Source organism: Colossoma macropomum, unplaced genomic scaffold (genome assembly GCF_904425465.1).
Source record: "Colossoma macropomum unplaced genomic scaffold, Colossoma_macropomum, whole genome shotgun sequence".
In the NCBI taxonomy this organism is placed as follows: domain Eukaryota; kingdom Metazoa; phylum Chordata; class Actinopteri; order Characiformes; family Serrasalmidae; genus Colossoma; species Colossoma macropomum.
Window position 1 is genome coordinate 36188024 of NW_023494801.1, and position 12165 is coordinate 36200188.

Consider the following 12165-nt stretch of genomic DNA (forward strand, 5'->3'; position numbering starts at 1 on the left):
GTAGCTGTTTAATAATGAGTCAAAAAACCACTAAAAGCTGAAAGCATATAATACAGTAGAACAGTTAAACACCAGTCTGTCGTCGGGTTTGGCCAAAACAACAAACAACCACAAACTGACTCTAAGAGAGACACTAACTCAACTCAACCAAACAAAATAACTAACAAAAGACAAACACAGACAAGAAAACCCCAAACCCAAACAAACCGCCTGTGGAACCGACACCTGAAACCATTCACAAAAATACACAAAAAGGGACTATAATAAAAACATCGCTGCTGCCGGAACGAAACCTCGTATCTCATTTTTCAGTTGAAAATGCCGTTAACCTTTACATTGTCTGCAAATTTCATGATGAATTCTGGTTCCATTGACTTGCACTGAAAGTAAAGTGTGTTTTTTCCTTCTCCTGTACAGTCGGAGATACGAGGTTGTTGTTCCGACAGCAGTGATATGTGACGTCTACATTTTTCTACTGGCTGGAATTTGAATTTAGAATTGAGGATCACACAAAGCAGCTCTGCCTCAAATGCTGATAAAGGCAGTTTATACAGAGAAGCGAGAGCCGCAACAGCAGCGGTGATAAATACGGCACAAACTGAGCTGTAAAGTTCAGCTTATCAGAGGAACAAGAAACGCAGGATGTGATGCAGCAGCTCAGTTTTCCTTCCGCATTTAAAAACAAATACAGGCTGCACAAACACACTGAGAACATTTCTGGGCACTGAGGTTATTAAAAACTCCCCAGGGGAGGCTAATATGATACTGTATTGTTACCGTGATGAATTATGTCACAATACACTGCAGAAAATAACATCTCACCAAGTGAAAACATCTAAAATGTAGTCAGTAAATCTAATATCTCTCATTATGAGACTGTTGTAAGAATATTATGAGATTATTCCACCTCTTTCTGTACATTTCTACTTCTTTTAAGTGATTTTATCCAGTGAACGTGTCATATTCCATTAGCAGATTGATTTACTGCTTTCAAGACATAATGCTAAAAACAAGTAACATGATCTGCCAATGGAATTAGACACTTTTATAAGATAAAACTGCTTAAAAACAGGTCAAAATAGCTATAAATAAGTAAAATAATCTCAAATTATTCTTACAAGTCTCATAAGATATTCACTACATTTAAGATGTTTACACTAAGATATCATTTTTGCAGCGTACGCTCTCCTGAGCACACTGCGGATCATATCGTCAGTGCTTAAAGAACATTAATTAACTCCATGCTTCATCACTAAGTGAGCATTAGGCCTTTAAATGGATTTAGTGCTTTGACTAGAATCACTGTAATTGTAGGTTTATTATTACTGAGTTTTTGTTTTTGTCAGTTGAGGTTATATTTTATCTTTTCCAACTTATTTAATCTCTGAAAAATGAAATATCATGATGCGTACAGTGAAAATGTCTTTAAACGTCGTGACATAATGTTTTTGTCATATCGGCCACCCCTACTCCTCCCTGAGACTGGCCATTTTATCAGAAACACCAACCCTACAGGTCCATTATACAAGCTTAAAGTTACAGACCATAGTTCAGTGGTCACCTTCAGGAGATCCGCTTTGCTGCACAGTTTCGTTTTAGCCGACTCCCCCTTTTATCTAAGAGTAATGAATCTGATCCAGCCAATCAAGACCTTCTGAGGAAGTTGATTAGCAGGAGCAGGTGTGGCAGATTGGCACTGGATGGAAGGTAGATCTCCAAAACCAGGGTTGGTGACCACTGCTGTGGGCCATCTGTTGCTGCACAATGTCTCTACAACATTCCCCTTTGGAAAAAGACCACCACAGCAGCATCCCTGCGAGGTTGGGAGTGGTCCACCACCCAAAAATACCCAGCCAGGAGTGGCTTTGTGGTCAAAAAACTTACTACTGGTAAAAGACTCTAGGTTGGCTAAACCAGACTGTATCACATCTACAGCAGTGGTCACCAACCCAGGTCCTGGAGATCTACCGCCCTGCAGGGTGTAGTTCCAACCTGCTCCAGCTAAGTACCATCTTCAGACATCTGTGATTGGCTGGATCAGGTGTGTTAGTGTTAGATAAAGGGGAGGGGCCTTAGAACATGTAAATGATCAGAATTTATTTAGTTTATTGTAGATTTAAATGCTGAGCTGATTTTTCCATGGTTTTAATATCGATCTCTGCTGTTAGCAAATGTCTACAAACACCTGTGTTCTTAAATAAACATTCACAAGCTGTACTCATAAGATACATAACCAATTCTGTGGTTATTAACCCTGTTAAATGTCCAGGGCCCACCAGCAGGCCCACAGTTCTATTACACGTCTATAATCTAAGAGCAGCTCAGCCAGTTTGCACTGAAGTCACTGTAGTTACTGAATAATAAGCCCTAGTATGTAATAAGACTAATTGTAAATCTATAATAAGAGATTTTAAGGGAATTTCACTGTCAAAAATACCTTCAGATGTCTTTACAGTGGTGGTGATAGGAACCAGGGGTCGCCATGACTACAACACACATATAGACATTTTATTTACTATCCAGAACCACCAGTGAACCTACACGAGTCTTCTGAGTTTATATGGAATGTTGATGATGGAAAATAGTGGAAAATCTGAAATAATAAGTTTTCTTTGGGGACTATTTTGCCTCACAGCACCCTGCATGTATCCCTCCACCATGAATGGAGTTTAAGTTCTCTAAACTATCATAAAACAGTGTCTCAGTCATCAGGCAGTGAATTCATAACCATTTCACGTAGTAACTTTCTGTGAGGAGCTTTTAGAGGTGGACGTCTGGTTCCTATCACCACCACTGTGAACACTTCTGACTCATTGTATGGGAAGGTCTTCACGTTCACTGAACTATTTCATTCTGCACCTCTGATTCCAGTAGAAAAGTATAACGGAGTCAGTTCTACTAAGTTACATCAGCACCCTCTAGTGGCCAGTCTGTGAACGGCCAAGTGCCTGAACCAGTGACTGATATGATGATGCATCATCTTTGTTCCAGAACACTGAACAACTGCACAGATCATAACAAAAGACTAAAACCAGTTATAGAGTCTGTGAACAATCACCACCATGCGTGTGTACAGTAACCACAAACTGCATAATAACAAGTAGCTGATTGGACAGCAGCCAATTATGGCTTTATTTTATTCATTTATCTTTTACTAAATGGTAAAGGGGACCTATCGTGCTCATTTGCAGTGTTCATAATGGTATTCTTAGGGTCGAATAGATTTAGATGCTTCCAAAAACATTCATTTCCCTCATACTGTACATCTCTATTCACCCTCTGTCTGAAACACTTTTAGAGCAGAGCCGGTTTATGAGGAGTCTGGCCTCTTCCTATTTCCCCTGTTATATCAAAAAAAGTCATTCAAGTGACATTTTTAGACTTTAATACTGCAGTTTTACAGTGAATCATACCGTAAGTACTTTAATTCAAGCCTGTGATATTAATGATGGAGTTGTTTCAGCCTGTTGTCTAGCTGAGCAGCCTGGTTCTAGATCAGAAAATAAGTTATGAGTCCCTCAGTATGAACAGAACCAGGGTTCTTACTTCATCATAACACTGTGCTCCATGCGATCAGCATTAGAGTCTAAGATTATTCATTAACAGCCCCAGGGTTTTTCGTGACGTGGCGCAGTGATACAGAGCTCAGCTGCTGTGAGGCGGTCATAGGAGTGTGTATATCATGGATTTTACAGCGGTTTGAACATGGCTCAGCCAATCAGATTTTAGAACGGGGAATATCCAATTTATAAGAGTTTAAATGCAACAAGCACTATAATTATATGAAATAAAAACTAAAAATAAGCTAAGATCTACTGCGTCCTGAGGGTTTCCACCACTAGTTAAAAACTACTGTGATATTTACGCCACACATCATCCACCCTGACTCTGCTGATTCATTTCAGCCCTTATAAAATCATAACTCCACACAAAAAACATGACTAATGAAGATACAAGTACTTATTAATTTATTTACACAATTTAAAATACACAAATACAGTGGCAATACAAATGAGGAGAAAAAAAAAAAAATCTTCCGGAGTGGGAAGATTTCCCATAATTCCATCTGATACAGCACAGTGTGGTGATTGGGTGATGCGGCTCAAACGAACCAGCAAAGAGAAAACTGAAGATAAAAACAAAAAAACGAAACGAGAGAGAGAAACCCAGAAAATCGGCTGATCCCAAAGTGACGCTGAAAACTACACCAGTACGGGAGCTGTTTGTTTATTTATTCATTTTTTTTGTTTGTGAGACCACCGGAGAGAGAAAACGTCTAACTTAACAAATCTAGAACGGAACAAAGTCCCTCTCATCCCTCTAAACGCTACCATCTTCCCCCACACACTACACACAGACAGACAGACAGACAGAGACAGACAGACAGAGGCTATGCTGTAAAAATGGTACCTCGCCATCACTAGAAACATCCTATATACATAACAGAATTGAATAATTTCATTTTCACCACTACCCCCCATCCCGACTACGGAAAACGCCTAAATGCTCTACTAACGATGAACTTGGAGAGGCCGTGCGCGCCTTTCTGCTTCTTCTACAGCTCGAAGCACCTGGAGAAAACGAAAATAATGAGACGAGGGGGGAAAACGGTACTAAAAGCCTGGATAACACTCAGTAAATAAAACTCGATTTAAAAAAGAAGACATTTTTAAAAGAAAGAAACCATGACACGCTGGATGGGCGTCTCTTTAAAGGGTGCTGACGACTCGCGTTTCCGTCTCGGAGGACAAAACTGAGCTCGATCAGCTTCGACTGGCTGAACTCATTCATAACCGTGTAATTACAAATGCATAACTGGCCGCAATTCAGCAGGATTTTCAAGTTAAATGCTGTTCCATCCTGCGCAGAGCCCCAAAATCCACACACGCTGGAGTCCTTTATTAAAAACAAACAAACAAAAAAAAAAGCCAAAAGCAAAAACAAACACCCCCCACAAAACAAAAAAAAATATATTTCCACACAACACAGAGCATCCTACACACCCGCACTCGTCCGCACGCTCGCCTGTGCTATGGACTCCATCTCTGACTGCAAGTTTGAAACAAACAGTAACATGAACATGAACGTTTCCACAATACAGGCATTTTCACAGCTTTCCACAGCTTCAGGGAATGCAATAAAAAAAAAATAAAAAAAAACAGTGAGCAAGTGGACAGAGAGCGCCAGGCTGACCGGGATCAAGAAATTATTTTTTAAAAAAATTTCACCCAAAATGCATGATGCTAAAGTGGTATTGGTGTGTTTACAATCCCCGATTCAGAGTTCGTTATTTTTTTTAATTCGTCTTCCCTCGGCTGGCCTTCACTACACAAACACCTAAACTACACCAATACCTAAAGAACAAACCGGCCTACAGGAAATAAACGAGTCTCAGAGCTGGCTTCGTTCAGACGAGCAGCCAAATCAGATCCTCCCCCCCATGTACCAGATATGTCTTCGCTTTTGACGTCTAAAAACCCTAAAATTCTGATTTGGACAGCGTCAAAGCACTCATAAATCTGATTTAAAAAAAAAATAAAAATCTACTCTCTGGCTTATGCAAACCACCTCAAAGCTCAAACTGCAGTTTCCATAAGCAGTTCTAGAAGCTCTTAAATGCATTTTCGATGCAAACAAAAGGCCGCACAGCCTGCGAAAACTGAGTTTAATCATTGTTAAACAAGAAAAAAGGAAAAAAAAAAAAAGAAAAATGTATAGAAGCACAACGTCGATGGCTATCGGAGCAGCTCCATCCTGAGCTGAGTACTTTTTATCTCATTTTTTTTTTTGCAACAGGTGAGGGTGAGCTGGAGTATCGTATGTGTTTGTTTACGTGCGCTGGGCTGTGGGTCACTCCAGGACCGCATAAAAGACGGACAGATGCTGGAAAGGCCACTTTTGCCCACGCAGAGCCGTGAGAAAGAGCACAGCGGTCGAAGTGCTCCGATTCATTTTTATTTTTTGGAGTGTTTGCGTTTGGTGGGTGAGAACGTGTTTGTGTATGTGAGCGAGAGAGAGAGAGAGATAGAGAGAGAGAGATAGAGAGAGTGAGTGTGGCTGTCCATCCCTCCCTCAGAGTGACTGGATTCAGTTGCGCTGGAAAAAAGAATAAAGAAATAAAGTCTGTCTGGCTTTGATTTGCTCAGGTTTGACTGCAGATGCTGGAGAAGTCCTGGTGCAGAAAAAAGGGCTGCTGGCGCCCCCTGGTGGCCTGTGCGGGTCTCATCGAGGTACAGCGGACTGCAGGCCACTGGGGGTGACACGAGAAAGCGCCTGCGGAGGGAAATAAACACAGTTAATATCACACACACACCACTCAGTTACACACACAGTAAAGCTTTATTAGAGCTGGATTAGTTTTACAGGACACAAAATGTTAAAGCACTTCCTTTTTTACAGTACGTCTCACCAAAAAGGAGCAGGAAGGGAAGCACAGATACAAGTTTCTCAATACCTCAGGATATCAGCTCAGACAGTATTGATTCAATATTTATTTCATCAGCTTAAAACTGTATATATATATTATAATGTGCTGTTACAGTCAGAGATCATTCCAAAATGTGTATTTTAGAAATTTCAGTCTTATTTTAGGGCCACAATGTCTAATTGATCACTGCAGACACCTTTACCATCACCTTATTATCTCAAAATCACCCCACAAAATTAGAAAATCAAAATTTTCAGCCTACATTAAATTCATAAAACGGGCATGTTCTCCTTAAATAAAGAGGTTTGTCAGTAAGGTAATCGCTCAAACTTGTTAGCAGTATACAGAAAAATCAGTTCTATTAATAAAACAGTGAAAATTTGACGTGATGCATTTTGGAACGAAACGATTCAGAGGACAGCGAGTGAACAATAAATACTGTATTCAGTTTTTAAACTGCTTCGTTTTTGTCAGTTCAAACCTCAGAAAAACAAAGCACTGATGTGTACAATGTATCAGGAAAAGGTATTGCATTTGTAAAAGCATTATATTTTTCCCATATTGCTCAGTCCTACCTCGACATGCTCATTTTCTGAACATCTTTAACACTGTAGGGCGGCTCAGCTGAGCCCAGAAGCCTAAAATACTACTTTCTGAGGATAAAAAAGGCCAATAATTATCAAACCAGAGCAGGGTGAGGGAAGCCAAGAGGCCCTAAGGGCATGTGAGCTCTGATCTGGCATTAAAGGAGTTTGTTTATGAGCAGCGTAATTAAGTGCGCATGCATGTATGACTACTGAATTTATTTTAATTGGATATTTGGTGGGGGCTGCCCTCCGAGCCCCTCCCCCACAGTCTGTCTCATGAATATTAAGCATATGGAAAAGAGAAGGGGGAGGGTGTGAATGATTATATGTTGAGATAATATAAAGTAGTAAATAAATGTATATCAAAAGCAGAGAAAAGGCTCTTCTGAACTGAAAGGCATGAGTGGGCCTTTTATCTGCGGAACAAAAAAGATGGAGAGATGACCAAGTGCTGGAAGGAGAAAAGGAGAATACATTTTTCATGATGCCCTGACAGAGCGAAGAGAGAACAGAAGGCCCAGGAGGATCGGGGCTCAGGCCTCGGCCAATCGAGTGCCTTCTCTCCTTTAGAGGGCGGCGGCAATTCATCTCTGCCATTACGGAGGAAACAAAAGAGCTGCTAAAGGTGAGACACTCAAAACTAATATTGAGCCAGACAGAGTTGAGCTGGGGGATTTAAAAAAGGGTTAAACTGTCTAAGAAAAAGATCATTCTGGAAATGTTTTTGTACAAAATAGCTGAAAGGGGAGACAAAAATACCAAAGAACTGTATTAAAACAAGAAATATCCATATGATAAATATAATAAACTGATACAAATTTAAAAAGCTACTTTTAAACTTTTAAAAAATTCAGATCAGCCACTGACTCAGGTGCCAAAAAAGGCTCTGAGCGTAGGACAACTTACAGCTTCCTAAAAACATGCTCGATAAATATTTGAGAGAGAAGAACCTGTTATAGGTTTAAAATAAACCTTCACATAATGTTCACAGATTATGGGCTCTTTCTAGAAGAACCATGTATTGGAAGGTGCTTTTAGGAACCAAAAGTGCTTCTTCTAATCTACGGTACTGGGTGTTTAACCTTTTTGGGTGCCTTTATTTTTAAGAATATAGCAAAAAGAAAAAGAAAAAAAAAAAATCTAGAAATGTAAAAAAACCTTCTTACAACACGATACAGACAAAAATATTTCATACATGATAAAGAGAAAAACAATGAAAGCTGTTCTCTTAAACACCAAACAGAAGCAATATTTACACATCAAACACTGCAAACGTGTAAAAACAGTGCAGGTGGCAGCAAAGGCCGAGCACACATCACATAATGCATGCGTGAGAGAAAGAGAGAGAGAGAGAGAGAGAGAGAAAGAGAGAGAGAGAGAGAGAGAGAGAGAGAGATCAGCACTCCAGGTCCAAGCACTGAGTTAAAGGGGAAAAGAAGGGCTGTGCTCCAATCTTCAGACTTCCAGACTCAGAGTGCATGTTCCAAATGTGCACCTGAAGCCTGCAAGTAGAGATTGTACTAAGGTTAGAGAGAAACCAAACCACACCACACCCAAGCAGCTACACAGGCCTACGGTATTACACCAGCACACAGGCAGGGGGCGCTGCAGAGCAAACCTGCACAGCAGAATATCACATCAATATTCTGAGCCACACTCAGGGGTGGAGTTTGGGTTCAACATTAAAGGGAAGAGTTTCGTGAAAACATCTAAACGGACACAATATTCATTCTGATGCTGGATGTAGTCGGTCAGCCAAGACGTGTTCGGTGTCAAAGCTTTAACTGCAGAGCTTAATCATCACACGTTTTTGTGTTTTTATACCAAAAACAATAATATTATTATTACATGACCATTTCTCAGCCTCTCTTTATCCCTCAGAATTAAAGGCTACTTTGTCTGACTGATGCATGTAAATGAGCTCTGTTCTTATTGGCTTCCTTGTATTAAGTCCCACTTAAAAAAAGCAGTTTACTCCTTATGACATTAGCATGAATGGGCGGAGCTAAACCACTGTATTCCACTAAAGCAATAAGCCATGAGAGGCTGTGTGTTACTGTGATTCTATAACGGGAAGGGAGTGTTAAAGCTCCCTTGCCCTGTGATAACATCACTAACACACTGCCTCAGGTGGCTTACTGCTTTATAAAACGGTGACCAACATAAAAAACAAAGTTTTGCAGAAAATAATTTAAGCTATTATTAATAATAATCGGCATAAACAAGTTTTCCGCCAAGAAACGTAGTTCCTCTAAGGTATGGCGTCATTGCCAAGCAACCATGGACCACTGAAAGAGGAGAATGTACAGCTGTCCCATCGTTGTGCGCTGCGGTCATTTCATGAACTTTTACATTTTTTGTCCTATAATAATGAACATATGATAACAGCACTGTTTAATGTAAAAACCTTCGCTTTATAAGCACTTTTTGGTCACTTATTTAGCACCAATCCAGCAGCCCCTCTTCTCACACTGGGGCTGAGTCTCAAACGGCTCCCTGCTCCCTACAAAGTGCACTATGTAGGAGTTTAAATACTGGATCCTGCAGCCCAACAGAGCAGAATACAGCTAAGAAGTCCTCATTTGGGACTCAGACACATCCACACTCCATAAACGATGCACTGTTTGGCTGAGAGTCTAGAATTTCTAAACGTTCATAGCTAGAACACTATTTAGGGAGTACAGAGCCGTTTGGGATTCAGCCTGGGTCTGACACGACTCCTGACTGAAACACCGATGTTTGAAGCATGTAAGACATTCAAGTGGCATTTTTAGGCTTTTATACTGCAGTTTTGCGGTAAATCACACTGTAAGCGCTTTAATTCAAGCCTGCAATATTAACGATGGAGCTGTTTAGCCTGTTATCTAGCTGACCAGCCTGGTTCTAATTAAGAACATAAGGTGCCAGCACCTCAGTTTAAACAAAAACCGGGTTCTTACTTCTTCAGTACACTCGGTGCTCCGTGTGAGCAGCATTAGAGTCAAAGATTACTCCATTCACAGCAGAAGGGTTTTTCATGCTGTGGCGCAGTGATAGAGTTCAGTCACTGTGCAGTGGTCAAAGGTGAGCGTATATCGTGGATTTCACAACGGCTTCAAACGCGGCTCAGCCAATCAGATTTTAGGACCTGAACTAAGAATTTTATAAATAAACGCAAATGTGTTGGTTTTCATGACATCACAAAAACGATTACTTCAAAACAGGCCAGTTTAGATTCCATATATGGACTTTATGGACTGGAATGTCTTATTTAAAGAACAAACATATAAACAAACTCACTCAGGCCTCTAGATACACCTCCAGTAGAACCGTCTGAGACTTTTACTAAAAAGGCCAATCAGTTACGCAGTGAAAGCTACAGATGGACAGATTCCTGGCAGTTGCTGTTGAGTATTATTGGATAGACGCAGTTCCAGCAGATGGGCCGGGGGGAACGCATGCCCATGTAAAGGCAAAATGCACAGAGTGCACTGATTAATTTTTGTTCCCACGCTACGCATTACGCCTTAAACGCGTCCAACACAAGACCTATGTTTGCATCAGAGTCCGGAGAGCAGAATGAATGGATTTAATCGAGTATCACTGCACAGGATGGCCCGGTAAAGCCTCTCCAACAGTGCCGGTTTGAACAACACAGCCGAGTGCTAATCTTCTGGCTACGCAAAGGAAGCTGACCCAGTTCCACTGGATCCAAACTGCCTGTGGAGCGGGCATATGGTCAGCTCTCTGTGGGCTTCTGCCTTGCGTAAAGACACATTTACATCACTATAGGAACAGTCTAAACCTCCAGAACAGTCAATCTGCATCCAAATCTCCCACAGCGAAGAGAACGGCACTGAAATTCAGTAATCAGCTCTGAATTAAAGTGGTAGTTTAAAAGATAATTTACACGGTTCCACCCTTTACCCCAGGTGTAGCCAATCAGCCTTGCCATGTCTGAAGTCTTTCGTTTTAGCACTGAAGCTATGAGGCTAATGAAGTGGACAGGTAATACAGGCTCATTAGCAACTAGCTTGATGCTAAATGAATCACATACTTGCCTCAAACTGTGTGGAGTTAGAGAGATTAAGTGTTCTTTGCGTAATTCAGTGTGTGAGATTTAATCAGAGTGATTCAGAGTGGTTTGGTGTGAAATGGTCCAGATGTCTTTACAGTGGTGGTGATAGGAACCAGGGGTCGCCATGACTACAACACAAATATAGACATTTTATTTACTATCCAGAACCACCAGTGAACCTACACGAGTCTTCTGAGTTTATATGGAATGTTGATGATGGAAAATAGTGGAAAATCTGAAATAATAAGTTTTCTTTGGGGACCATTTTGCCTGCATGTATCCCTCCACCATGAATCGATTTAAAAAAAAAAAATGTAGAAAACTATCATAAAACAGTGTCTCAGTCATCAGGCAGTGAATTCATAACCATTTCATGTAGGAACTTTCTGTGAGGGAGCTTTTAGAGGTGGACATCTGGTTCCTATCACCACCACTGTGAACAGTTCTGACTCGGTAAGTTTCTGTAGAACAGAGCGTTTCACACCAAACCACTCTGAACGACTCTGTTTACATCTTAAGCAATTAATTAGGCAGAAATTTTGAAAGATTCCCCTTTAAGTAAACTCAAATTGCTTGGCACTTGCCTGGAATTCTGTTATCTGTAAACATTGACTAAAGTAAAGACAAAAATTAGGCTTCAAAAATCTACAAAAAGAAAAAAAACAGAAAAAGGAAGCAAACTTGGAACACAAAGCATGTCTTGGCTGATCAATTATATTTAACACAAGGAGGAAAAGTGATTTTTTTTTTTTGAACTATTGCTTCAAAAGCTGGAGAACATTTCCAGTTTGAGCAGGAACTGTAGCTCCATCACTCCCTGCAGAAACCCCGTTACAGCCCTCAGCGTTTCTGTTCAACTGCATTTGGCTCAACAGCCAAACACTCAGGTTAAAATGGAGCTTTAATATTGGTGATACTGAAGAGGGGTAATCCAGCAGTATTTCAAACAGGGCCCATCTGTGAAGAGTAACAGCCGGCATCTGGTGCAGCGAATTTATTTTGTTCACACGCTTTAATTTTTTCCGTCTGAGTCATTTGCGTAGGCAAGAACCCACAAAGCAAAACTGGCAAAAAGAAGAAAACTAAACCATCCT

At 40.6% G+C, this 12165-nt stretch overlaps 1 protein-coding gene across 1 annotated transcript in view; it reads right to left on the reverse strand.

Moving 5' to 3' along the window:
• Positions 1–3951: 3951 nt before the first annotated feature.
• csnk1da (casein kinase 1, delta a) overlaps positions 3952–12165 on the reverse strand; it is a 56008-nt gene continuing 47794 nt past the window's right edge. Inside the window, exon 9 of the mRNA XM_036590416.1 lies at positions 3952–6273. Coding sequence (XP_036446309.1) covers positions 6223–6273 — 51 coding nt within the window. The 3' untranslated portion in view covers positions 3952–6222. The remainder of the gene's footprint in view (positions 6274–12165) is intronic.